The 27,953-nt window shown below is 45.8% G+C and overlaps 1 protein-coding gene across 4 annotated transcripts in view; it reads left to right on the top strand.

Moving 5' to 3' along the window:
- The window catches only part of SRGAP2 (SLIT-ROBO Rho GTPase activating protein 2), a 130,393-nt gene that overhangs the window by 62,197 nt on the left and 40,243 nt on the right, over positions 1–27,953 (top strand). For 2 of the 4 annotated variants that reach the window (XM_033918028.1, XM_033918029.1), the window contains exons 3-10: positions 8,692–8,884; positions 10,976–11,138; positions 16,166–16,228; positions 19,722–19,937; positions 22,020–22,148; positions 26,162–26,383; positions 27,052–27,153; positions 27,486–27,683. In XM_033918028.1, the coding sequence (XP_033773919.1) occupies positions 8,692–8,884; positions 10,976–11,138; positions 16,166–16,228; positions 19,722–19,937; positions 22,020–22,148; positions 26,162–26,383; positions 27,052–27,153; positions 27,486–27,683 (1,286 nt within the window). Of the gene's footprint in view, positions 1–3,167; positions 3,233–8,691; positions 8,885–10,975; positions 11,139–16,165; positions 16,229–19,721; positions 19,938–22,019; positions 22,149–26,161; positions 26,384–27,051; positions 27,154–27,485; positions 27,684–27,953 lie in introns of those variants that run through there. The other 2 variants (XM_033918030.1, XM_033918027.1) reach the window with 2 other exon arrangements.

The raw sequence follows: 27,953 nt of genomic DNA on the forward strand, positions 1-27,953 counted from the left end.
ACTGGCATCTACCACAACTGCCGTGGCGCCCCCCCACCATCAGTTGTCTCACTCCATATCTTTGAAAACCACATTGGTGGCCTAATGATCTCCCCCGAGAATAGGCTACTAAGGGAAAATTTATCAAAGGTTCATGGCCCTGAAGTATATGCCAATATTTCTTCAAAATACCCACAAAGAGTGGAGTTGCCTTAGAGAAGGGTTTTAAAATGTCCACATTTTAAAATCCAACTCGCCAACGATTCCTTCTGTGATTTCTATGACCTCTTGGCAATCTTGATTTGTTCCCGATGGCTTCAAACAAAACGATACTCAGCCAGCCCAGCACAGTCTTGCGTTTCGCCACGAAGGCGTCCTCAGGAGCTGAAGCTGCTTCAGGTTTTCAGCCCAGATGCATCTATAATATCAATACAATTTCACCACCTTGACACTCATAAATGATCTATTTTCTGTTTTCATTCTACCTAACACTAGACAACAGTAGTAAAATACCTTTAATCCTTTTGTTTTGTCTTAGAGCACAAAACCTCTCCTGCCGCTCGAGAAGAATAAATCAAACTGCCTTTAGATAATTTGGTGAAATTGTATTGCTATTATAGATGTATCCGGACTGAAAACCTGAACCGCATTTGATAATAGAAGACCCGCAAGAAATCGGAGCGTCGGAACAGGGGTGGGTGGGGGGCCTGGCCTCCCCCCAAAATTGACGGCGGCTCTGCTGCCCCACCTACTTCTGGCCTCTCTAACTTTAAATAGTCGGCGTATGCTCTTCTTTCCTTCTTCCCCCTCCCCTAACAGGACCCTGCGTTTTGACACCTCTCTTCAACTCTTGACGCCCCCATATCTTCTCCCCGGTGTTTGTTATTTTAAATTTTTGGGCAGCGTCAACGAGATCAGCGTGCTGCTGTCGGCCTACCCTGGAAGTCTTCTTTCAGCAGCGATTTCCTGTTTCCGCATTGGGAAATGAAGGGTTCCGGGGCAGGCCAACGGCAGCACGCTGATCTCGTTGACGCTGCCTGAAAATTTAAAAAAACAAACATCGGGGAGGAGATGTGGGGAAGTCGGCAGCTGAAGAGAGAGGTCGTGCCACATTGGAGAACGCGTACAAATGGATCGATTTTTCACTCCGTCAAAAATTACAAAAACTAAGGGACACTCGATGAAGTTACAGGGAAATAGGAGGAAATATTTTTCACTCAGAAAATAGTTGCCAGAGGTTGGATAGCGTAGCTGGTTTTAAGAAAGGTTTGGACAATTTCCTGGAGGAAAAGTCTATAGTCTATTATTGAAACCACTGCTTGCCCTGGATCGGTAGCATGGAATGTTGCTACTATTTAGGTTTCTGCCAGGTACTTGTGACCTGGATTGACCATTGTTGGAAACAGGATACTGGGTTAAATGGACCTTTGGTCTATTCTAGTATGGCTTTTCTTATATTCTTAGGTGCTAGTAGAGTGCCTAAGCAGATATTTGCAGAATGACACTTAACTCACAAAGAGGCGGGGCTTCCACTTATGCATATAACTTATAGAATAGCATAAGTTGCATTTATACATCCCCAGTTATGGCAGCTCTTTGACTGATGTAAGTGTGAGCATCTGAATGTTAGGTTTGTCGATAGGTTATGTTTGTATTCTATAATGCTATCTAGGTTCCACTATAGAATAAGCCCTTAGCCTATGGCCTTGGGGCACCTAAATGGAGGTGCTGAATTCTAGAATTGCCCCCATTGTGTTGTATACTCTAATTCTTCCAATATAATTTTTTAGGGTTCTACCATTTGTGCTTTGTGTTGTATCCACAATCTGCTTAGCAGTTGACAGGGATAATTTGCAGTCTTTGATATTTGCTCTTCCTTAAAGGCTCCTAGCTACTTTTGCCTTTGTTGCAATCTCTCTGTAGGATTTTAAGCTGGTTTTAAGAAAGGTTTGGACAAGTTCCTGGAGGGAAAGTCCATAGTCTGTTATTGAGAAAAGACAAGGAGGAAGCTACTGCTTGCCCTGTATTGGTAGCATGGAATATTGCTACACCTTGGGTTTTGGCCAGGTACTAGTTACCTGGATTAGCCACCGTGAAAACGGCCTACTGAGCTTGATGGACCATTGGTCTGATCCAGTGAGGCTATTCTTATGTTCTTATGTCCTTGTTTGGTAGTATCCTTCAAAAGTACCTCACTCACTTAGAGCCTTGTTCTCCTGAGCAGCATTTGACTTTCTCTCAGTTTGTAGATTAAAAAGAAGAAATGACAGCTTTTAAACCTTGGAACCAGGCTGCTGGTGCTACCCTCCTGGAAAGTGCCCATTTTAAAATAAATCTAAACCTTCTTCCCTTCACTATCATCTCATCCACATATTGAGACTTCAAAGCTCTCTCTGTCTCCTGCATGTGAAATGGGGAGTATTTTTGCTCTCTCACTTCACCTCTCTACCTACCTTTGAGATGCAGGTTGGTTTTTTTTTAACTGTGTGTGGCATACCCTGACCTATGCCAGTTAGTTGGTTTCATGGAGGAACTTAAGATGTGCCAGTCTTTTTAAAAGAGTGCTGGCACATTTAAAATCCTAAGGAGTGTTTTGCATTTTGACAACACTTTCTTTCCTTATAAATGTATCCGTCAAGGTGCTGCTGTGCTGATTGTCATCAGAAACCAAATTCTATGTATTGTAGAGAGCTGACATGGACTCAGGAGAAGGGAGGTGGGGTGTCAGAAGTCTCTTGAAACAGGGAGACACTTCTGTTAATGAGTGCTGTTAGAAACACAAGAAACAAAGCACATTTTTGGACAAAGTGAAAGGGAAGAGCCAGTTGAGATGGAAAGTGTTTCTGTGCTATTTGGAGAGCTCTGGCTTTCGCTCCTGCCTTCTCCACCCAGGCCCTCGTGGAATGTGTGGCACACCCTCCTGTAATGACGGGTCTGGGAACACTGGCACTGCCACCTTTAGTTTCTAGCCCTTTGGGGCGGCCGCTTCCCTCTCAGAAAAGAACAGGTAAAGCCTCCTAGTTCAGTCAAACACTTGATGTGAGAGAGAGAGGAGCGACAATGGGACTCAGACTGACGGAGAAGGCTGGAAGGCAGTGGATGAAAAGCTCCCAGGGCAGAGTGGGGCCCCACGTTACGGAGTGGAAGAGCATGTGGATCAAGCGGCCCCAAGACATGGGGATGGGGCATTTAAGGGGACAATGTCAGCCAATTGACACAAGGACCCTAGGGAAAAAGAAAAAGGTTTATGGAGGTAAATTTTGTAACACATTTCCCACGTGTAAAGTGTTTCACGTTCAGAAAAGAGCTTTTATAAATGTACACTGGTATACTCGTGTTTGAAGAGAGCGTGCCCGCCTTGGCGCGCTCTGTAGGCATTCTTAGAAGCAGGTTGTGTGGAGACAAAATTGGGATGCATGTGTGCATGTCACAAAATCTGATGACATATGAAGCTCACACGGTCTTCAGAGCACGTGTACGTTTGTGTGCTGTGGGCGCTGGTCCTGAGAGAGGGGCGGAGGCATCTCGTGGCCTTTCTGCATCAACACTCTTACAAAAAGACCCCTTACGGTGTGTTCTCTGCACAAGAACAGGTCAGGTTCCCACAGTAAGTGGTGGAATTAGATTCCGGGCCTCTGACACCCTTAGATATATGCGCTCTGAAAAACACAGGCATGTTGTCTTTAGCACATTCGCGTTGGGGCCAGTGTTTACCTGCTGCAGCGACCTTGTTCATTTCATTATTGGTGTTTTAAATTAATCCAGAGTCACATTTAATACGGTCACTGCACCTGGTATTTAGCAAGCCCCAAACTAAAACCTGTAACAGATCCAGAAAGCAGCTGAGAATTGTCACTGTTCAGATAACTAGAAACCCACCCTTTACCCTAAACTTAACTCGTTACAGATGGTATTTGGCCATTCAGACCAGATTTTGGCCTGATTATTATCCGTATACTTGGAAAATTAAACTGACTAATTCTGTGCTTTCTTTATCTTAGGAAGTGGGAAGAGGGTTTTAAGTCAACAGCCGGCATGTTCGACGATGGTTGTGCTTGTCAGATTGCAAGAAAGGGGAGGGGTTCAAGTGCTCCTGTCCGACGTACAAAAGCCGAGTTCTGCTGCTTTTTGGGCAGTTTGACAGTTCAGCAGAAAGAGCCAAACAAGCTCTGTGATCTGTAGGTTGCATGTGCTGGATTCCCTAACCCAGGGAGGCCTTGTGTCCCTGCTAACATTTCTCCTACTTATTTGAGCCCATAAGACTGAAGATTGCTTCCTGCTCAGAGAACGATGCAGAAAGCCACTCAGTAGAGCTGCCCACCGATGGCAGAGACCCAGATGCGCAAAGCTATTCCCTTCATTATCTTGAATGTTTCGCTCATGTCCCCTCTCAGTCTCCTCTTTTCAAGGGAGAAGAGGCCCAGCTTCTCCAATCTCTCACTGTACGCAACTCCTCCAGCCCCTTAACCATTTTAGTCGCTCTTCTCTGGACCCTTTCGAGTTATGAACATTTGGACCAAAACAGCAAAGTGGTGTTCAAAGAAAAGTGGTTTAATCAGCCGTAGTGGCTTCATCCTATAGGAGGTTTTCTTCAATAAGTTGGAAATTTGTGATGCATACATAGGAGAGAGTAGGATCCAGAAATGACCCCCAACCCTACTGTGCTGCCCTGGACCAGGCATTGAAAACATCTGTGCACTGCAAAGGAATACCTGATGGCTTCATTACCATTCATTGTAATTGGACGCTGGCCAAAGCCGAACTGGCAACCAAAATTTGCAGCAGCACCCCCCCCTTGCAATCACTCTCACTGTTACACGTACACACCCGCTCCCCCTCCATCACTTGGCACCCTACCTTCTTCCCTCCCACCACCACCCTAGACCTACCGTTAAACTTCCTGGAGATCTAGTGGATCTTCAGGGCAAGAGCAAGCCCCAGTCTCTCGCTCCTGCCAGTTCCACAACCAACATGGCTGCTGAGAGACTTCCCATGGCAATATACGGTAATGCAGAGCCTGGTGGGCTGTCTTTTCCCCGGGTTGGTGATCCATTTATATGGATTTAGCTCAGCTCTGTTAAGTAGTGTTGAAATGCAGATACAGTGGCTTGCACTGGAGGTTTCAAGTTCCTGTTAACTAAAGTTGTATTAATGCAGTAACCTGACCTATTTGGCAATAACACAGCTAAGGTTTGTTTGTTTTTTTACCAGAGTACAAGTTAGATAATCTGTGAAGCATGCAAATGCAAAATGAATAATGCATTATTCAAGGAAAGTTAAATTCCCCAATATCTTCAAAAGGCATCTGCAAAACATCTTTGGGGGTGGGGGAGGTTAGGCAGATATGAACATATCTCTCTTATATTAAAGGATCTCCATTGGTTACTAGGTGGTGGGTAGTGAGTGGGGGGGACAGGCGCAATACATGGGTGCTCCTGCCCTGGAGGCTCCATCATCTGAAAATAGCAGCCTCAGTCCCCCTAGTGGTAGTCTTGTGGTAGTTTATACAGTATATTTAAAAAATTGTATGTACAGTAGAGTCTCGGTTAACCAGGACTCTCACACAACCATCAAAACATGAGTGCTGTATGTGAATACTTACTTTCTGTGCTGAGTTTCTTTGAACTGTGCTATTTTTACTGAGCTGGACATTATTATTATAGAGCTGTGGCTAACGGACAGGCTCTTGTGAAGTAAACAGTAGATTGGAAGCTCTGGCGCTCTTTTCCCTCCTTTGAAATTTCTTTGAGCAGAAAACAATGTGATATGTTTTGGCTTGAGGTTTTGATTTTATCTTATACTGTTTCTAGAAGGAGTTGATGTTTTGTTGCTTGCTGTGTTCCATAGTAAAAGCTTAGAAATTGAAGCCATTCTGCTTTATTACCAAGAGAGAAAGGTTACCTACAAATATTGTCCTGCAAACCTGGTGAAAAGAGACCTGAGAGTTCCCCAAGTTATAGGGGACACACCAAACTAAGATCTGTGGGAGACAGCCTGGATTTTAAATTTTATTGCAACTACTGAAGTTGCCATTGAAACTGGTGGGGGTGGGGGGGGGAAAGCACACCCAAAGCACCAGCAGCAGCGTCCTGAACCACAAATCCTCCCTCTAGCCCCGAAGCAGCTACGAACCGCCCTCCCTCCCACCCTGAAGCAGTAGCGCGGCAGCTGTTGGAAGTGACATGTCAGAGGAAAGGCCCTGCCAGGGCTGGCCGTGAGCATCCTGTGCCGCCCGCTACCTTTGCGCCTTGGGTAAGGAAGAGAGAGGCTGGGGTTGCTACTCAGGACTGCCACCTGCTTTTTCTGCTTCGGGGCTTGAGGGAGGGAGGAGGGTTTTGCGGCCAAGGACCACTGCCGCGGTGGTGCTTCAGGGGATGGGAATTCAGAGTGTGTTACACAAAGTTTCTAACACGCTCTCAGTTAACCAGAAAAAGAGTTATCCGGTATCCTCCAATCCCCATGGGTGCTGGATAGCTGAGATTCTGCTGTATATTTGAATTGCTTTTATAGTTCTCTAATCCATGCTATATCGAATAGAATTCCAAATGACCCCTTCCACATGCTACGGAGCCTGAAGCGGTCCTTGTTAACTGAACATGCTGGGTTAGATGCCGCCAGGGATCGCTCCGGTTCTTCCCTTAGTGACTTTGCAGGTTAGAGCAGGAGACAGAACCAGGGAAGCCAGGGTTCAAATCCCTAACCCTCGGTTGCCTCAGGTACAAACTTAGGGTTAGATTTAGTCACCTGGGTGTTAGCGTATCACTATTTTCCAAAGGTCCCATTTTCTGCACTGGGGCTTGTCCTTCTCACAATTACCCTTTACCCTATGTCCATTCACTGACTGTAAAGATCCCAGGCACAGGGTCTGACTGATACATGCTGAGTGTACAGTGTTGCGTGTGTCTAGTAGGAGGAATAATCAATCGATCTCTCACCTTTTGATTTGCTCATTTCTACACCAGTTAAGAAATCACAGTCCCCCCACCTTTGATTACTGGCACACTGGTGCTTTCTCGACTGGACTGTTTTAACTTCTGGTTTTCTGATTTAAAATGTTTCCTATAAATGTCCACAGTTAATTAAAAAGCCACGGTGAAAGCGCTTTGTGGTAAGACAGCGTCCCATAGGGGTAACCCCTCTGCTTTGGGGACGAGCACTGGCTCCCCTTCTCATGCCATGTCCCATTTAAAATCCTTCCTTCGTCTTCTCTTCACCCTTAATGCATTACATTCCGGTTAGTGCAGCGGCCTGAGAACCTGGGAAATGGGGTTCAATTCCCAGGGCAGCGCCTTCTGGGAAAGCCACTTAACCCTTCACTGCCCCAGGTACAAAATAAGTACCTGTGTATAATATGTAAACCGCTTTTGATTGTAACCTCAGAAAAGGCAGTGTTTCAAATCCCTTTCCCCTTACGTGTACTAGAGAAATGAGCCTGTAACTCCTCCCTTCATTCCTCTTTACCGGTGATCCACAATTTTTAGCTTTCTAATTCCCTGCCCTCCTTTGTGTCTTGGTCCTCTCCTTAAATTAACTTAATCCTTTTTAGGATTTTAAGGGTGGGGTTTGTAACCCACACCCACTTGTGCATATCCCTCCCATTTTCTTGACCCTTTCTCCTATCTAAGAACATAAGACTATAAGAATAGGCCAATGGTCCATCAAGCCCAGTAGCCCGTTCTCACGGTGGTCATGTTGCAATATGTCAAATAAAGGTGAACTATGAACTATTAACAATGGCATGATAATGCACTTGAAATAAAACTAAGTTGTGGCAAGAGAGTGTGGTGCAGTGGTTAGAGCTACAGTCTCGGCACCCTGAGGTTGTGGGTTCAACCCCCACACTGATCCCTGGGACCCTGGGCAAATCATTTAATCCTCCACTGCACCAGGTGCATTAGATAAGATTGTGATAAGAAAAATTCTTGAAGTACCTGTATGTAAACCGCTTTGAGTGTGATTGTGTAGCTACAAAAAGGTGGTAAACAAGTCCTAACCCCTAATTTTTCTTTTGGAATGGGGTTCAAAAATGTTAAGTACAGGCTATAAAGCAACTCGCTGTGGGATAGTAACATAACATAGTAACATAGTAGATGACGGCAGATAAAGATCCGAATGGTCCATCCAGTCTGCCGAACCTGTTTCAATTTAAATTTTTTAAATTTTTCTTCTTAGCTATTTCAGAGCAGTGTCGTGAAAGATTTTCTTTTACATTTGCAAGTCACTTTTAGACTGCAGTGTGTTTGCTGTGTGTATTCTCTTCAACCTGTGTCCATGTGTGGGCGTGTGTGTGATTACCTTAAAAACATGATGGCAGATAAAGGCCAAATGGCCCATTTAGTCTGCCCATCCACAGTAACCATTATCTCTTTCCCATGTGTGGACGTGTGTGTGTGATATCATTACCATGTGTGGGCGTTTGATGTCATTACCGTAGGCGTGTGATGTCTTTACCGTAGGCGTGTGATGTCTTTACCGTATGTGGGCATGTGGTCATTACCATGTGTGGGTGTGTGATGTCATTACCGTATGTGGGTGTGTGATGTCATTACCGTGTGTGGACGTGTGATGTCATTACCGTGTGTCGGCGTGTGATGTCATTACCGTGTGTCGCCGTGTGATGTCTTTACCGTGTTTGTGTGTGTGTGTGATGTCTTTACCGTACGTGATGTCTTTACCCTGTTAATGCCTGACCATTCTTGCTTTCCTTGCCAGAGATCCGTGCTCAGCTGACGGAGCAGTTCAAGTGTTTGGACCAGCAGTGTGAACTCCGCGTTCAGCTCCTCCAGGACCTACAGGATTTCTTTCGCAAGAAGGCGGAGGTTGAGATGGATTACTCACGAAACCTGGAAAAGCTGGCTGAGAGATTCCTGGCCAAAACCCGCAGCGCCAAAGACCAGCAGTTCAAGTAGGTTATAAAGAAGGTTTCAGTTGGAAAACTCAGAGAAAACACTCCGAAACAATTGAGTTTGGAGCCTTTTCTGTGCCACCAGCTCCTAAGTGATGCCAGTAAAGGTATCATACAGTAGAACCTGTGAACACAGATTTTTTTATACCTCTGATTAGCTGGAAAATAAGGACTTGAACTTATAATTCATGAACACCTAAGAATCAATGCCCCAGTTATGGGTCTGCAGTTACATGTGAAAGATGAGAAAAGAACTTGAATAAGAAGTATTTTTCTATACAAGTAGAAGTAGAGGTAGGTTATAGGATTAGACAGAAACCACTTCATAGGTCATGGACCTGATGGGCCGCCGCGGGAGCGGACCGCTGGGCGCGATGGACCTCTGGTCTGACCCAGTGGAGGCAACTTCTTATGTTCTTAAGTTTTCTCCAAAGTCTTTGGATAGCTGGGTCAGACCAGAGGTCCATCGCGCCCAGCGGTCCGCTCCCGCGGCGGCCCATCAGGTCCATGACCTGGACTGCTATGTGTCTTCAGGACTGCTATGTGATTAAAGGGTCCCCACGGCTTATTGGGTACTTATTACCTTATATTTTTGGAAGTTTGGGGTTTTTTAAAAAAAATTAATTTATATTCTGCATATCCTACAATTCTATGCAGATTACAAATTATTCAGGTACTGAACCATTTTTCCCTCACTGTCTCGATGGGCTCCCACTCTATCTAATTTACCTGGGGAAAAGGGGATTAAGTGACTTGCAGTGCAGGATTCGAACCCTCAACCTCAGGGTGCCGAGTCTGTAGCTCAAACCACTGCACCACACACTCTCTTGCTTTTGCCAGGCCATCTTATTCTGTGCCTTAAATTCCTACCAAGAGGGATTAATTTATGGGTTTAGAGCGCAGGTGTCAAAGTCGGTCCACGAGGGCCACAATCCAGTCGGGTTTTCAGGATTTCCCCAATGAATATGCATGAGATCTATTAGCATACAGTGAAAGCAGTGCACGCACATAGATCTCATGCATATTCTTTGGGGAAATCCTGAAAACCCGACTCGAGAAAGGACTTTGACACCCCTGCACTACATGTTTCTCTAAGGCAGGGGTCTCAAAATCCCTCCTCTAGGGCCGCAATCCAGTCGGGTTTTCAGGATTTCCCCAATGAATATGCATTGAAAGCAGTGCGTGCACATAGATCTCATGCATATTCATTGGGGAAATCCTGAAACCCCGACTGGATTGCGGCCCTCGAGGAGGGACTTTGACACCCCTGATCTACAAGTGTATCACTCAGCAGCTCCTCAGTATCCTCTGCTCTCTCTCCTCCCCCTCCCCAGACACTCTGCTCATCAGATAAGCTTCTTTTATCTGTACCCTTCTTCTCTTCGGCCAACTCCAGACCTCACGCCTTCTACTTTGCTACTCCGTATGCCTGGACCAAACTGCCTGACTCAATACGTCAGGCTCCGTCTCTGGCAGTCTTCAAATCCAGCCTCAAAGCCCCCTTTTCTTTGAAGCTGCTTCAATTCCAAACTCCAACCTACCTGCTAAGCCCCAATATCTGTCTTATCGTTCCCTCTGTAATTCCCCCAACTGAGCCCTGTGTATTGATGCATCTTCTTGTCCAGTTGGTCTGTCTTGACTAGATTGTAAGCTCTTTGGAACAGGCTGCATATGTCTAGTAGCTCTAAAGAAATGATTAGTCAAAGTAGTAATGCAACTCACCTTGAACTCAAACTTGGAAAAGGAGCAATTAAAATCTAATATTTGAATCCAAAACGCAGATTTGGGGTGACCACAGCAGAGTTCACGGTCCACGTGTTAATTGCATGTTAATTATAACTCGTCAGCTTTGTAACTTGCTAAGACATGATTTCTCAAAAGAAGCTGACGAAAAGAGCAGCCTGAACTCTGCCCTCATGGGCAGGAGAGACCGTTGGACACGCGTGATGTGCGGTACTGACGGGATGTGAGTGGTGTGCTCAGAGGCTGAGGCAGGGCCACGGAGAAGGCAAATGAGAGCTCCTTGTAATCAGCGCAGCGCGGTGGGGGTCTCGTGGGGGGTCTCATTCCTGTTCTGCTGTTCACCTCCAGGAAAGACCAGAATGTTCTCTCTCCGGTGAACTGCTGGAACCTTCTGCTGAGCCAGGTGAAGCGGGAGAGCCGGGACCATGCCACTCTGAGTGACATCTACCTGAACAATATCGTCCCTCGCTTTGGCCAGGTCAGTGAGGACTCGGGCCGGCTCTTCAAAAAGGTGAGTGCACTGAACAGCTCGCACGTAAATTTGGAATTTCTGTGTGCTTTCCGATTCTATATGGCGGACTTTTTTTAAATTTTAACTCATATATTTAGTAGTATATTAAATTTCTTGCAATGCGACAACAGACTATAAATATTGGAGCAACATTTTTATTGGTGTATCCCTGCAAATGCCTGGTTAGGTACTTAGGTGTTAAATATGTTTTTTTCTCTCCTAACCATCTGAAGGAATTTCTAGATGTTAAGCAGATCATTAAGGATTAAAGATTAAGGGATAATAATAGTAATGGGCGCTAGATACATTATGCCTTTCTTCTTTGCACTATTCCTCTAAATTTCTCTCTAATTTTAGTTTTGGTCACCCCCTGTTTATTGTGGTCTAAGAAGGGGTTTATCATTATGATGATTGTTGTAAAAGTATTATTGTGTTAAAATTTTCTTCCCTGTATTTAATGTAACAAGAATTAATTCTTGTAAAATAAGACTGTATAATTATAAATAAAATAAAAAAAAAAAAAATTTAAATAAACCTAAACATAGAGAAATATACATCCTATGTACTCTGCAGAAACTCAGGTGTTTTTTGGAGGTTGGTGGTGGAAGACATGAGCTCTGGCTGGCTCTCGGTCAGCGATGGTTGGGTTGTTTATAATGCTTGTGCCCATTTAAATTTGTGCCCCATGCGAACCGTAGTCTCGTACCCATCCTTTGACCTGCCTGTGTGAATGCTGTGGGTTGGTGGTGACCCTGAAGCCTCTTTCCATGTTCATATTCTTTGCTTTGATGGACCATTGGCCTGAATCACTAACAAGATAAGGAAGACGGTAAAGTAGGATCAACTGGAAACAATCCACAAATACAAATGATCCCACTTTGGAGTGTCAAATATAAGAAAGGAGGGTAAAGGGTCTCAGAAACCCGCTTGATTTAACACACAAATGTGTGGTATCAAGACTAGATGGGTTAGAGCAGGGGTAGGGAACTCCGGTCCTCGAGAGCCGCATTCCAGTCGGGTTTTCAGGATTTCCCCATTGAAAGCAGTGCATGCAAATAGATCTCATGCATATTCATTGGGGAAATCCTGAAAACCCGACTGGAATATGGCTCTCGAGGACCGGAGTTCCCTACCCCTGGGTTAGAGTCTTAATCACTGACCCTTATCTCCACCTCTTCCCCAGTGTTTGACTTCAATCTACTGTAATCAATATATTATATACTCCTACTTTTCAGAGAATTTTAACAGTATGTATTTTCACTTATCTTTGGTGTGCAGAGTCACTAGCCTGCCCTGGCGGGACCCGTTTCGCCATGAAATGGCTTTGTCAAGGGTTCTGAGGACACTATCCTGAAGCGTCCTTCCTGATTTAGTGGCTAGGTTTGTTTTTTTTTACTGGGGAGGAGGTGGAGATAAGGGTCAGTGATTAAGACTCTAACCCATCTAGTCTTGATACCACACATTTATGTGTTAAATCAAGCGGGTTTCTGAGACCCTTTACCCTCCTTTCTCATATTTGACACTCCAAAGTGGGATCATTTGTATTTCTGGATTGTTTCCAGTTGATCCTACTTTACCATCTTCCTTATCTTGTTAGTGATTCAGACCAATGGTCCATCACTCCCAGTAGCCAATCCAGGCCACCAGTACCTGGCCAAAACCCAAGGAGTAGCAACATTCCATTCTGAATCCTAAAGAATAGCCAGATTCTAGAACCCTATAGAGTAACAAAAGATTCCGGAATCCCAAAGAGTAGCAACATTCCATGCTACCAATCCAGGGCAAGCAGTGACTTCCTCCATGTCTTTCTCAATAACAATCTATGGACTTTTCCTCCAGGAACTTGACTGCTGAATAAATGTATGTTCAGCCAGATTTGTTGTTTCACTCCTTCTGTTTATGTTCTTCGGGTTTTGTGGAACATCCCGGCCTTTTTGTTTTAAAACTAGGTGTCCAACGTGGCCGTGTTTCGCCTAGGGCTGCTTCAGGGCTAGAGACGTGCCACTGAAGCAGCGCTTGACAAAACATGGCCAAGTTGAGCACCTGTTCTTGACCTCCCAGAGCAAGTACTGGGTAAAGATGAAGTTCAGTCTTCTCATTGGCTCGCTGTAGTCTGCCTTTTTTTTAACGTTTGGATCTTGCTGTTTTTTTATGCATATATGCACATACACACACAGGCAAGATAACAAGGGGAAGTGTATCTGTGTCACTTTGTGTACATATGCACGTGTTTGTGTGTGTGTGTGTGTATTGCATGAGGTAATTAGGAAAATGGTTTAACCTTTTACATGTTTCCTGCCACACGAGTCAGGCAGCCTGTTCCTAAAATGACTACGTGTCCTAAACATGAAGTGGAGCAGTAATAATTAGAGCATTTTGCCAGCCCATTTCACTAATGAGCAGTGAATGAGACCTGTGATTACACTCTGCTCCTGGAGTGCCCACGTGTGAAACCTTTGGCTGGATAAGGGCTTTGGGGCTCTCTCCCTTGACAGTCCAGTTGTAAAGTTAAAGGAACCCAGCTGCCTCCTTCAGATCATGGAAATGGGGTCTCCTCCTGCACAACTGGAGAAAGCTGCAGTTTCCAACCCTCACGGCTGCAAACGGACACACACTGTCTGTTGTTCAGCCACTTCCCCATCATGTGATTTGTGCTTCTAAATTTAGGCTCTAGAACAGGGGTGTCAAAGTCCCTCCTCGAGGGCCGGAATCCAGTCGGGTTTTCTGGATTTCCCCAATGAATATGCATTGAAAGCAGTGCATGCAAATAGATCTCATGCAGATTCATTGGGGAAATCCTGAAAACCCGACTGGATTCTGGCCCTCGAGGACCGACTTTGACACCTGTGCTCTAGAACGTGAAGGGTCACGTGAGAGTGAGGCACAGTTCCGGACAAGAGCCCCCGCTCCTGCCCTTCTCGGACATGTGGCCCTTTTAACGCCCTCAGTAGCGATGGGAGGTGGGAAGCAGGGGTTTGTGCCTTGTCAGAGCGCCAGCTGTGATTCTGACATGCATGAGGTGAGCAAGTGGTCTGCTGGTGGAACTGTTTCCTCAGCATCCTGAGGTTGTGGGATCAAATCCCAGGGCTGCTCCTTGTGGCCCTGGGCAAGCCCCCTGGATTCTCTAAAAGGAGTCGTTGTCGATTGCGCTGTGTAGAGAATCATGCCTCTGGCAAAGGTGGTGGTTGTTAGGTGCCATCGACTCATGCTCGAGTCCTAGCGACCTAAAAAGAAATGGGCTTTATGCTAGTCCGGAAAGGTCCTCCAGCGTCATCCCAGTTGCAGGTCGCCCTCTTCGCCTGGCTCCTTCGATCTTCCCAAACATGTTGTCCTTCTCCAGTGATCTCTCTCTTCTGATGGTGGGTTTTCAAGGCCTACATTTGACGTGAATTGCGCCTATGGGAAGTGTCTACCGGACCGGAGGCGTGATTCTAGTTCTGGTTTTCCTTAGGCACTGGTTGGCGCCTGGAAATGTCTTTTAAAAGAACTCTTAAACGGCGTTTCCCTCTTAGGTGCTGTTTATAGAATGTGACTTGGGTTTCCTACAGTCTTAAGTGCTCTGATTGAGCCAGGGTATTGCAGAACCAACTTAGATGTGGAAAACAAATCTGTGTTTTTAGTCCTCATTTCCTCTAATCAACAGCAGTCAGAATTCTGGAACTAGAATCTCCTTTGGAGGCAAAAGAGTGCAGCTTGGTTTTCTTCAGTCAGTGTCCTGGCAAAGATGGCCGACTTGCTATGGTCTGAAAGGAAGACAGGAGAGGAAATGATATAAAATTATGTGTGTGAATAAGATAAATGTAATTTGTTTTTACAAGTGTGAACTCATTTTAAGCAGAGTGGATCCTTTTCCTTACTACAGGCTTGGTATGATGTGCAGAGGCATTAAACAGTTCCTTAAATTAGTAACCAAACGCCAGACGTTTCTGTGAAATGCTTTCCTGCCTCTTCTGTCTCGTGGCCCAGTTCCTCTCTCTTCAGTTAAATGGTTGCTGGAGCAGGGAGAGATGTGGCTCCATCGCCTGAGACTGGTGAAAGAAGCCTCTGGCGTGGGGGGAGGATGCAGGAGACATGGGGTTACTGATGATTGGTGAGAGGTGAGGGGGGGGGGGGCAGTTGGATGCTTCTGGATTGATTTGTTAAACCAGAACAAGTCTTAAGTTGAAACGTGGCCTCAATTTCTTTGGATGTTATGTAGAGTCATAGATTCCCACCCTCATAACCTTCAGCCTTTGTCTTGATTGAACCCCAGCCTTCAACCACACAGAGCATCATGGCTATAAGCACAGGCACACAAGCACACACACACATGGGTATATGCATAGAAACATACATGGGCACAAAGCTCACACTTGCACACTGGTATACACACAGAAACATGTACATGGGCACACAAGTGCACGAGTATACACACTGAAAAAAGGGCACGCACATGCACACAGGTATATGCCCAGAAACATGTGCACGGTCACACACATACCTGTGGGTATATACATGGGAATGGACATGTGCACAGCATACACACAGAAACACATACATGGACACATAAGCACACACATGTGCAAAGGTATGTGCACAGAAGCACGGGCCCACATATGCGCCTTGGTATACACACAAGAACACGGACACACAAGCACATATATACGCACAGAAACACAGGCATGGGCACACACATACGTGTGGGTATACACACAAGCATGTACATGGTTATGCGAACAGCATATACACAGAAACACGTACACAGGCATATAAGCACACACATGCGCACAGATATACACACATGAACACGGATATATGCACAGAAACATGTCTGGGTACACGCATGCATACGGTATATGCACAGAACATATATACACAAGCATGTATATGGACATTCACACAGCTTACACACAAACATGTACACAGCACACACATGCGCACAGATATACACACAGAAGCATATAAATGGGCACAAGAATGCACATGGATATACATAGAGAAATGCATGCACTTGTTCTTTTGTCTCAAGGCTGGCTCTTTTCTTGCAGAGTAAGGAAGTGGGAGTCCAGCTTCAGGAGGATCTGATGAAGGTGCTGAATGAGCTGTACTCGGTAAGCCAGGGGAGAAGGGAGGGCAGATAAAAAAAGGAGAGGGAAGGAGAGGGAGCAGGGTGATGTGGTCTTTGGCTGCTGTGGATTCCAAGCTTCTGATTCAGGGATATTTCTAAGAAATCTGATTTCACGCTGCGAGCGATGCAGCCACATTACGCCAGAATGCACATTCGCTCGCTGTACCTCGCCTGCAGCGCCTCTGCTGGCACAAAGCAGGCTTCAGCTGCTTGCTTCTGTCAGGTGGCCTTGTGCTAACACTGAGCTGGCCACCCTGGCTGCTAGTCAATTCCTTCCTGCACATCTGGAGCTAATTGCGATCTGTGACTGAAAGAATCAAGACCCAAATAAAGGCTGGTGCAGCCCTGGTCTGTGACTTGATGGTAGGATTTGAGGAATGGGGAGGGTCTCCGTCTTCCTATTAGGAGGAAGGAGCAAAAACGATAAACAGCTGGGAAGAAGAGAACAAGTTTCCCCGAATTTCAAAGCCACACTGGAATGTTGTGGGTTTGAGTTCCATGTGAGAAGAGCAGGGGAGAGAAGTGGCTTCATCGCCTGAGGCAAAAGAAACTCTGGCATTGGGAGGAGGGGGGATGTAGGAGACGTGTGTGTGTGGGGGGGGGTGCACAAAGTGGGGAAAGCCGTTGTTTGCTTCGGCATTGCTTTGTATAAATACCTCTTTAGAGAATGACATGACTTGTTACATCGAAGTCCGGACTTTTTGGTGCTGAGCTGTCATGTTGCTGACTGCCTTGAGGGGGAGGAGCTTCACCCCTCTGCCTTTCCGTTCAGGGATTTTTCTTAATGTTTCTGCTCATCCTTTTTTCCCCTCCTCTCAAATCATCTCCACTCACACTGGGGGGGCTTCTGCTCAGATCCTTGTTTGCTCTTTTTCCCCTTATGGGCTTCTGCTTTTCAAAGGGGAAGGGGGTGCATTTGATGCTTGGAGGCCCTCTAGACATGGCCCCAAATATGAAAGCCCGGATGAACTGCTGCTTTTAAAAATCCATCCGGACACCCAGATAGTCCTGTTAAAAGAGGACATGTCTGGTAAATCTACACATCTGGTAACCCCAATTAAGGATTTGTCAAATCTAGCAAATGATCTACTGACCTTTTCAATCTATCCCCGGATCCTAATGCCTCACCTACTAATCTGTCTTGTCATTTTATTGGGAATGTCCAGATCACCTCTTTTGTAATCCACCTAGAACAGGGGTGTCAAAGTCCTTCCTCGAGGGCCGCAATCCAGTCGGGTTTTCAGGATTTCCCCATGAATATGCATGAGATCTATTTGCATGCACTGCATTCATTGTATGCTAAGAGATCTCATGCATATTCATTGGGGAAATCCTGAAAACCCGACTGGATTGCGGCCCTCGAGGAGGGTCTTTGACACCCCTGACCTAGAACTACAAGGTATTGGCGGAATAAAAGACAAGCTGGACCCCCCCCCCTGCAGGAATTCCTCCTTATCACTTATCTTCATCCTAGCTGACCAGTCCCTTCTCCAGGTATGTCTTAGAGCCCTTAAAATATCCAGGCGTTACCCCTCTTTCTCTCTTCACTACTTTCCTTTATCCTGCTTCCCCCCAAATGCTGCTCTGATCTTAAAGTGCTCCCAAACACTCTTACGTCTGTCATTGTTAATTCTGGGCATCAGCTCCCCCCACCACCACCACAGGGGGGTGAAGTATTTATTTGTATGAAAGAGGAGCAGGACTTGAGGAAAATGGGGGGGGGGGGGAGGTCATTGATCTTAAAGTGGCCAGATAACTAGAAAAGGCGATGGCAAATGCCAGAAGGATGCTTGGGTTCAGAGGGAGAGGAACAGCCAGCAGGAAAAGGAGCCGATAAGGTCCCTGTAGAAGTCTTTGATGAGACCTCATTTCGAGGACTGTGTACAGTTCCAGAGACTGAGCCTTCAGGAAGATATAAACAGGATGGAGTCGGACCGGAGGACGGCTATTGAAATGGTCAGTGTTCTTTGGCACAAAGCATATGAGCACAGACTTAAAAGGTCTCAATAGGTATTCTTTGGAAGAAAGATGGAAACGTAGGGAGATAGGATAAGAGAGATTTTTAAATGCCTACAGGCGAGAGTCTCTTCCATTGAAAAAGAAGCTCTGGAATGAGGAGGGCTAACCGTATGTGTCATAATCCAAGAAAAGGGACCAAGTCTTAGAAATGGACTTCTTCAGCTGGCCAAGTGATCAAGAAGATGCGGATTCAAATGCAGACAAGCCACATCTTTCCATCATTTCATTTGCCAGAGCCCAGCTGACATTGTTGCCTCGTTTACTAAGACTTGGTACCTTCTCTTAGATCGCAAAACATATGGCTCCAGAAAAAAAAGAGGACGGATTGAGATATCCGGGTTTTACATCCATTGAAAGCACTAGAAGTAAAGCCCGAATGTCTCAATCCGTCCTCCTTTTTCCGGAGCCACATGATAACCCTAGGAATGAGGGGGCATAAGATGAAGGTGAAAGGAGGTAGACTTGGAAGAAATACTTCTTACGGAAAGGGTGATGGATGAATGGAATGGCCTCCCGGTGGACATGAAGTCTTGGGACAAGTACGTTGGATCTCTAAGGGCTTAAAAGAGAGAGTTGATGGAATGGGGTGGGCAGACTGGAGAGGCCATATGGTCCTCATGTGTGTGTCACTTTAGGGTAATCTTAGCTCAAATTATGTTGGGTTTTTTTTGTCTGGAATTTTCTGTCATATTCCCCACCCCCTTCACTTCTTTTCTCTAAGAGAGAAAAATGAGATGTATGTAATCAAGTGAATTTATTGCACCATTCTAGAAATCATAATGTAGTGAAAGCAAGCCAAGTCTAGGACAATCAAGCCATTGTGACATCACTAATGAGGTTGGCTCTTATTGGTGGAATGAGGCATTATGATGTCACAATACCAGCTCTGGTGATCAGAGGCTGAAACTTTTCACACTATTTAGTTAGTCAATTTTCTATACTGTTCTCCCAAGTAGAGAATGACATGGGGACAAATTTTTCTCCGTTCCCGCGGGAACTCATTTTCTCGTCCCAGCGAATTCTTTTCCTGTCCCTGCCCCATTCCTGCAAGCTCCGTCCTCATCTGCACAAGCCTCAAACACTTTAAAATCATAAGTGTTTGAGGCTTGTGCGTGTAAGGCAGAACTTACAGAAATGGGGCAGAGACAGCGATAAAACTCAGGGGGACGGGATGGGGAAATTGAGTTCCTGTGGGGACGGGGATAAATTTATCCCCATGTCGATCTCTAATTTATATCAGCCACAGCTCACTCCCAGGAAGGCCCTTTGTGCCAGTATTGGACCTGTTTTCCCACCACCTCTATTATTAACGAAGGGAGGGGGGAAGGCAGAGAAGAGGTCTCTGGGCATGATGTGTCCTCTTGTTACCGCAGCCAGGGAGTCGGGGCCTTTCCAGGCTCTTCTGTTTGCAATGTGGCTGGAAATGGAAGGGTTAATTAACTCTTGGTGTTCCACAGGTGATGAAAACGTACCACATGTACAACGCAGAGAGCATCAGTGCTCAGAGTAAGCTGAAGGAGGCAGAAAAACAGGAGGAGAAACAGATCGGCAGGTCGGTGAAGCAGGAGGAGCGCCAGACGCCACGGTCCCCAGATGCCACTGCCAGCGCCAGGTTCGAAGAGAAGCATGTCCGCCGCAGCTCTGTCAAAAAAATAGAGAAGGTGAAGGAGAAGGTGTGTGTCCTTTTGCCCAAATCTTCAAGGTCATTCCTTTGAGCATTAGTGTAAATCTGTTTTATTAAAGAAGGTCAAACATATAGAATATCAAAAGATAAAGGACCAGTATGTCAGTAAACATGGTATGAAAAAGTACAGAGCTTATCTCCCGCAGTCTGGTTGACATGTGTACTGGAAACAGTTGGTTTATGGAGCACATCAGAGGCAGAAAAGGCAAGGAGTACAACAAAGAACACACGGATGCACCAAAGGCCGTATAGCAATTATATCCCAAGCCCCAGAACCCCCCACCATCCCCCAACAACAAGAACAGAGAGAGAGAAAAAAAACAGAAACCCCATCCAGCATGTCCAAGGTGGGAGGACAGAACAGGCACGAAGCGGAAGCAGAACATGAACCTCCCGAGAAAGAACGAGAACAGGGAAAAGAAAAAAAAAAAAAAAGGGAGATTCCTTTGAGCATTAAACCTGCAGTGTGCATCTGTGTCCACACCTGAAACAGCCGGAAACGTTAAAATTCTTCAGACAGGCTCTGTGTTCTGCTCTGTTTAGGTGAGACATTCGCAGCCCCGTCAGTCAGTTTGTCAAGATTCCCACGATGAATATGCATGAGATAGATTTGCATGCAATACCTCCATTGGAAGTAAATCTCTGTCATGCATACAGGGGCATAGCGAGGGTGAAAGGCACCCAGGGTGGTGGCGCTCCCCCCCCCGTGGCCCCCTCCTCCACCCCCAAACCATCCTCTCCTGTCACACACTTGTGCACCCCTTCCCTTCCCCCGTAACTCTTTAACAGTCCCGGCGCAAACAGCAGCCCCAACCTACTGGCATCGGCGTCGGCTCTTCCTCTGATGTCACTTCCTAGACGTGGGTCCAGGAAGTGACATCAGAGGAAGAGCGGCAGGTTGGTGTTGGTGCTCACGTCACAAGCGTTAAAAGAAGTACGAGAGAAGGGGTGCGCAGTAGCGGGGAGGGGGGTTGCCAGGGCCCGAGGCAGACCGCCCACCCTGAAAATTTGACTGGGTTGAGAACCCCTGATGTAGAGTGAACCTGACAATTGATCCAAGGGCCAGAGTTCCGAAGTGATGCTACCCATGCTTTTAAAATGTTTTTACAACCCTCTTTGCAGTGGTGTAGCGAGGGTAAGGAGGCGTCAGGGGCGGGACGGTGGCACTCCTTGCACGTCCCCCACGCCACACTCGCGCTCTCCTTTCCCACCCCTGTGAGCAGCAGCTTCGGCTTTCCCTCTGACATCACTTCCTGGCCCCACAACCCGGAAGTGATGTCAGAGGCAGCCAGGGCGGCGTGAGCAACAGGCCAGAGTAGTTGTTCAGGCTAGTGAAGATTTAAAGAGGGGCGGGGATCAGGGAAGGGAGGACATGAGCGTGGTGGGGGGCAGTGAAGAGGTGGCAATGCCCCCACCAAGACGGCACCCAGGGTGGTCCCCCCTTCCCCTCTCCATACTACACCACTGCCTCTAATTTCTTTTTTATATACCATATATACTCAAATATAAACCAAAATAATGGCCCCAAAATTGGGGTCTCAGTTTACTGTATATTCGAGTTGGCACCCACCTGCCTCCCTCCCAGACCTGTTTCAAGCCTCTCCTGGGCCTGGAGAGAGGCCTGCAAGGTATCAGGGGAGGGAGGGAGGGAGTGGGCACAAGGGGCAGAATCTGGCAGGGAAGGGCAGGGCAGTCAAATAGAAACCCTTGTTTTATATTCAAGTTAAATTCTTTCTTCCTCTTTAGGAGAAAAATTATTACATAGGTTTATATTCAGATTGGTTTCTATTCAAGCATATACGGTAATCATAGAAGCGCTAAGTTTTCTTTGTGAAAATATCATAGAATATGCCACTCTTTCTGCCGTGATCTGAGGCTTTGGGAAATATTCGATTCTTGGATTAATTCACTGCTGTAGCATGGGCAAAGCAGAGTTGGGAAATCCTTAATTGTATGACCCTAAAAGGACAGGTTCTGAAACGGGCGAGGACGTCTCCCTATCCCAGTGTGAGTTTTAAATGAAAAAATATTGTTTTTCTTTATTTCTTTTAATTCTCCTGTTTCTTTTCAGCGGCAGGCAAAATACACAGAGAACAAGTTGAAAGCCATTAAGGCTAGAAATGAGTATGTGCTAGCCCTGGAAGCGACAAACGCCTGCGTCTTTAAATATTACATCCACGACCTGGCAGATCTGATTGATGTAAGTAGACTGGTGAAAGGAGGGCGTGCAGATAAAAAAGCTGCTTTCTGATCATCCGTGTGCCTGATTGAGAAGCTGAGACCATGTGATGGCATGTCTGTCTGAAAGTTTCTCTACCTTATCAGTGTGTCTGGGGTGAAAATGTTCATGAAACGGTTCCAGAGACTGTAGTTAATTTATTGTTACTCTGTGTAAGCGTGCTTCATGATGGGCAAGATAATTTAGACGGTCGCTGTCTGCGCCCATAAGAACATAAAGTTGCCATACTGGGACAGACCGAAGGTCCATCAAGCCCATATCCTGTTACCAACAGTGGCAGAAACCCAAAGAGTAGCAACATTCTAGAACTGAGATTGTGATGTCATAATGCCTCATTCCACCAGTGCTTAAGAGCCAGCCTCAGCAGTGATGTCACAATGGCTTGATTGTCCTGTATTTGGTTCACATAAGAATTGAAAGTCCATCAAGCCCAATATCCTGTTTCTAACAGTGGCCAACCCAGATCCCAAATAATAAAACAGATTTTATGCTGCCTATCCTAGCATTAAGCAGTGGATTTCCCTCAAGTCCCTAATGGCTTTTGGACTTCTGTTAAAGGGAATTATCCAAACCTTTTTTTTAAACCCTGCTGTGCTAACTACTTTCACCATGAAAGCTTAATGTACACAGAGAGGTGAAGGGGTAGTTCTAGAATGTGGTGCCTCCAGTGAGGAGAGCCAATTCCATGTACAGAGCACACATTCCATAATGATGTCTGAGCCAAAATGCTGTTACAGAATACTCCAGTAAATTTGAATTAGCATATCAAAATTTAGGGGCAACTATCAAAAAAATCCTGGGAAGGGAAGACACTACTACTTCACAGTAAAACCAAAACCCAATATGTCTTCCATTTTTTGTGTCAAGTGGTCAGTCAAACTCACCAAAAGCTATCAAATGGACCTCAAAATCCAAAAGGATCAATACTCCTGGAGTATACAGCTCCGTTAAAGAGTCTATTTTATAATCATAGGTCCACTGTGGAAACAAACCAGAGAGAAAAATCTTCCCCAACCCTAGGGAAGAAAAAGTCTCTGGCTAAAAAACCGGACACTACAAGCTCGTAAAGGTCACTCGGCACATAAAGATTATCAAAATTACCTAGAGGTTATTATAGTCTGTTCCAGGTGCTGCAACACAAGCTCCAGAGCAGTTGTGCAGTCCACCATCAATTACAGGTCAAACGATGGTTGTAATCCTAAAGTTGACTTTGCCCAATGTTCGTCTATGTGGAGACCATCCGTTCTCAAGATTTTAAGCTCAACAATAACAGTACAAGAACTGATGCTTGAATTGCGGATGCAGCGTGGGGCCGGCTGGACGCTGAAAAGATCGCTCCTGCCCTGCACCGCGGCCACGACATGGCAGGAGGCAAGAGGCCAGCAGGGAGCTACATTATTTTAAAAGGTACTGGAGGATCTTCTAATGGGGCGGCTTATCTACGATGTCATTAGATAGGCCTCCCCATATAAGGAAGCCGCACCCACTGTTTGGATCGCAAAACCCATATATGGGCAGCGGCCTATATATGGGGGAAATACGGTAGTTACTAATAACTGGGGTTAACAGTAAACCCATTTTACGGCAGCCCATGGTAATACCTAGGCCCCATAGTATTCTATAAGTTACATGCGTAAGTTGGAGACAAGCCATACACCAACATATAACTCCACAGCAGTTATGCACTGCGCCACCTAGGTGAGACACCGTAGAAAGGCATCTGATGCCTGTGGGCATTTCTTGCCCTGTAGTTTCTTAGCATGTGCTGTGGAGAGGGATTCAGCCGAAGTCATGCTTCTGTGCTGTATTGAAAAGCTCACATTGGCTACCAATTAACGACAGCGAGTAAGGAAAGAATGTTTTGTAGTGCTGGGGCTCATTTGTGGAACAACTTACCTGGATATCTAAGATTATGCATGAATTGTGCAAACTGTAAGAAGTTGCTAAAAGCACGACTGTGTTGATACCTCCATGTAATGAAAATGAAATTTCTTCAACTGCCTTGACATACTGTCACCATATAAAATGGGAAAATAGAGATCGTTGTTTTATGGATGTTTGCTGCTGGAAACCGCTTAGATATTAAGCGGTCTATAAATATTTTAAATAAATAAAATACTTCTATTAACCTTTAAAGTTATACTGACGGATTAACCTCCTTACCTGGTACGCCTTTTGAATTATATTTGTGCCACCAAGATCACTTAGATCAGAAAATCAAAAACGTGGTATCGTGAATTAGTTCATGAACATATTAGAGCCACAACTTTTTCTGTAAAGGCCCCTCAAGTTTGGAACAGTATACCCTTAGGGAATTTAGATAAATTTAAAACTGAATTAAAACCATTTCTTTTTTCTGATGCATATGAGAAAGATTCTCCCTCCCAAGTGCTTGGGAATCCCAGAAAGTCTATTAATAAACTTTAATTTTATGGTTTGTTTGTGTTGATCATTTGTTTATGTACTTTTTAAAATTCATTTAAATTGTTTTTATTTTCATTTTTATACCGTTTTTATTTTCATTTTTATATGATTTATGTAAGCCGCCCAGAAGGCTCTGACTCTAGGGGCGGAATAGTAAATCTAAACCGCTTAGTTCTAGGTGGTCTAGAAAGAAAGAAATAAGCTTGGTATTCATGAAGCCAGCTTGTATATTCTTATTTTGGAGAGAATATCTGTGGGTTCAAACCCTGTTCCCCTGGTGACATATCTTGGATTTTCCCCTGGTGGATTGACTGGAAAATGTCCCTTATTTAAAGCGATGGGAATCGCAAGAGGGATGCCGAAAACAGCAGTTCAGTGCAGAATAGCAGAGCTTGGAAACTGGAGCTGCTTCTCTGACCCCATGGAGTTACTGTTCGAACTTGGCAGCCCGACCTATGACTCCAGCTACGGCTAGTGGTGTTGGCAGCTGAGGGGTTAATTTGGAGTCTGATTCACAGCAATCGTTAAAATCATATAAGAAACTGATTTCCCTTGAGGTTCTTCCTATCAAACATTTATATAACCTTCCAGTCTGGGCCAAACTGTCACCTTTTCATGAAATATGGTATCCTGACAGTGGCATGAAATATTAATGTGCCTGGCAGAGGGTGTCTGCCCCGTGTCGGGGTGGGGGGGGAAAGTGCAAGAACTTCCCCCTCCCAAGTGCTTGCATTTCCCAGTGGAGTAAGAAACGTCATCCACGATGTCCGTTGTATAGATGAATTCCTAGAGATGAACCGTTGCTTGTGGTTTCAGCTCTTGTATTTATTTTTTCCTTTAGTCCTTTTTAACAGTTGTGGAAGTGCAATTTATTTGATATATCATAAATAAAAACAAATATGAATGAGCTGAAACCCTGTTTGACTGAAAGGTGTGCTGTAAAGTCCAAATTATTATTCCTAGTTCTTTGGAACACACCAGGCCGCTTTAGTTCCATGTTTGGATTCCACAGCTGCATTCTCCCAGATGTTCCAGTGCCGTCTTCCTTCCATTTCCTAATTGTTTTCTGCATTGTATTTTAGCCAGTGTGTCTGCTGCTTGGGCTGTATTTGCTGAGTCTCTCAGGGTGCCATTGTCCCTTCCACAGAGATATCTCGCAGCTGTTCGTGCTGTGTTCATACTTTGGGTGTCTCAAGACGCTGCAGTCTTCTCTCCTGAGAGTGACGTCTGCTCACAGACTTGAAATCGGAGCCCAACAGATGGTTTCTGACTTTTTAGGCTAATTATTTATGCTAACTTGTCGTTCACTTATTAAGCATGGTCTGGTTCTAGAGGTGGGTGGGACAGAGTGGAGGATTCTGGAAAGTTCCTAGCTTGCCAAGCAGGAAGCTGGATTTGAGGCTCTTTGGATTGGTGGGGAGGGGGAGAAGAACATCTGTGATGAAAGTGTGGAATTGATGGTGGGTTTTTTTTGTGTCTCCAGAGGAACATACGTCTGCCTGGCAAATGCCACCGTTAACTTATGTTGGGTATCTGCCTGCCTTTTGCAGTGCTGTGACCTGGGCTACCATGCCAGCTTGAACCGGGCGCTCCGCACCTTCTTATCGGCAGAGTTTAACCTTCAGCAGTCTCGGCACGAGGGCCTGGAGACGATTGAGAGCGCTGTGGAGAACCTGGATGCCAGCAGCGATAAACAACGGCTGATGGAGATGTACAACACTGTTTTCTGCCCCCCTATGAAGTTTGAGTTCCAGCCACACATGGGTGATGTGGTGAGTCCTTCTCCCTCGCTCTGTCTGCATCTGTTGATGCCTTTCTTTCCGGTGCATTAACTCCATCGGTTTTGTGTTTGTCTCTGTTTGAAGGATGTTTGTGCCGGGATGCCACTGGTGCACTTTGTCTGTATGCCAGGTGCTGTTTATATCCTGGGTGATGTCTGCAGGGCATGCTTGCACGGAGATGCTGTGTGCGCATCCCTGGTACTGTCTGTTGGGTGTGCTTGTGCACTGTGTGTGCATATGTATTTTGCCAGCCGTGGCTTGTGCAGGAATCCTGGGCGTGTGTCTGGGCAGGATTGGTATTTGCACATTGTGTACCCTGAGTGCCATCTCTGCTGGTTGCTCTTTGCCCAGACATCTGCTGTCCAGGGGAAATACTCCATGTGTTGAATTTATGCAGTATTCTGTGCATCGGTGTGTGGGATGCTCTGCCTGGCATGGTTGGTGGGCAGGGGGCATTAGCAGACACTAGGAAGGGTGGAAACGGGTCTCTTTATCTCCGGATGTCTCAATCTGTCCTCTTTTGGAGCCATATGGTAACCACACATATGTGAAAAGTAAGGTGGATGCCCTGCTGCATTACACTGATGGCACAGGGCCTGTAAAGCAGAATTCTGTCAACTCAGTTCAAGCACTGTTTAACTCTTTCCTGTCTCCCTTAGGTATCGCAGCTTTGTGTCCAGCCACCTGTCCAGACTGAGTTAATGCAGAGGTGTCAGCAGCTGCACTCCCGGCTCTCCACGCTCCATATAGAAAATGAGGAGGTAAGGGTGGCAGAATGGCATCTGCCGAGCACAGGTCCCGGTCAGTGCAGAAAATAAAAGGAACAAATCTGTTTCCGTAGCTCTGATGGCTTTGTAGTTTCTCTGAGCTGCAGAATGGAAGAACCATTGATGTGAATGTACCTCATTTTCCTCTGCCCGCAGACTTTGCGGGAAGTTCATAGGCCCTGGGTATCATTGTCCATCCCAGCTGGATGCCACTCCGCATATGTCCCATATCCCACACAGGCTCTAGCTTGGCAGTAGTAGGATAGAAGCCCCCCCGGGGCACTGGCTTGGTACTCTTATTAACCTCCAGTGTTTCATGGCTGCAGGTGAAGAAAACTTTGGAAGCCACTCTTCAGACCATCCAGGACATGGTCACAGTGGAGGACTTTGACGTATCCGACTGTTTCCAGCACAGCAACTCAATGGAGTCTGTCAAGTCCACTGTCTCGGAGACCTTCATGAGCAAACCAAGCATCGCCAAGAGACGGGCCAACCAGCAGGAGACCGAGCAATTCTACTTCACAGTAAGACACCTTCGAACTCGGGGCAGACATTCAAAGCATTTTAAAGAGCCAGGAGAGGCTCCTGGCCATTTAAATGGCTTGTGCAGGGCTCTCCAGGGACTTATCTGAATATCCCATCTAAACCTCCGGCAGCAGAGTTAAGGCAGAGCGGAAGCACAACCAGGTAGCGACAATTTTTCAGTCCGCTAACCAGCTGCGCAACTGCGTAAAGCCAAGACACAAAAAAGGCTGTCCTGTCTTTATATGGGCAGTTATATCGGCTAGTGCCTG

This window comes from Geotrypetes seraphini, chromosome 13, assembly GCF_902459505.1.
Source record: "Geotrypetes seraphini chromosome 13, aGeoSer1.1, whole genome shotgun sequence".
In the NCBI taxonomy this organism is placed as follows: domain Eukaryota; kingdom Metazoa; phylum Chordata; class Amphibia; order Gymnophiona; family Dermophiidae; genus Geotrypetes; species Geotrypetes seraphini.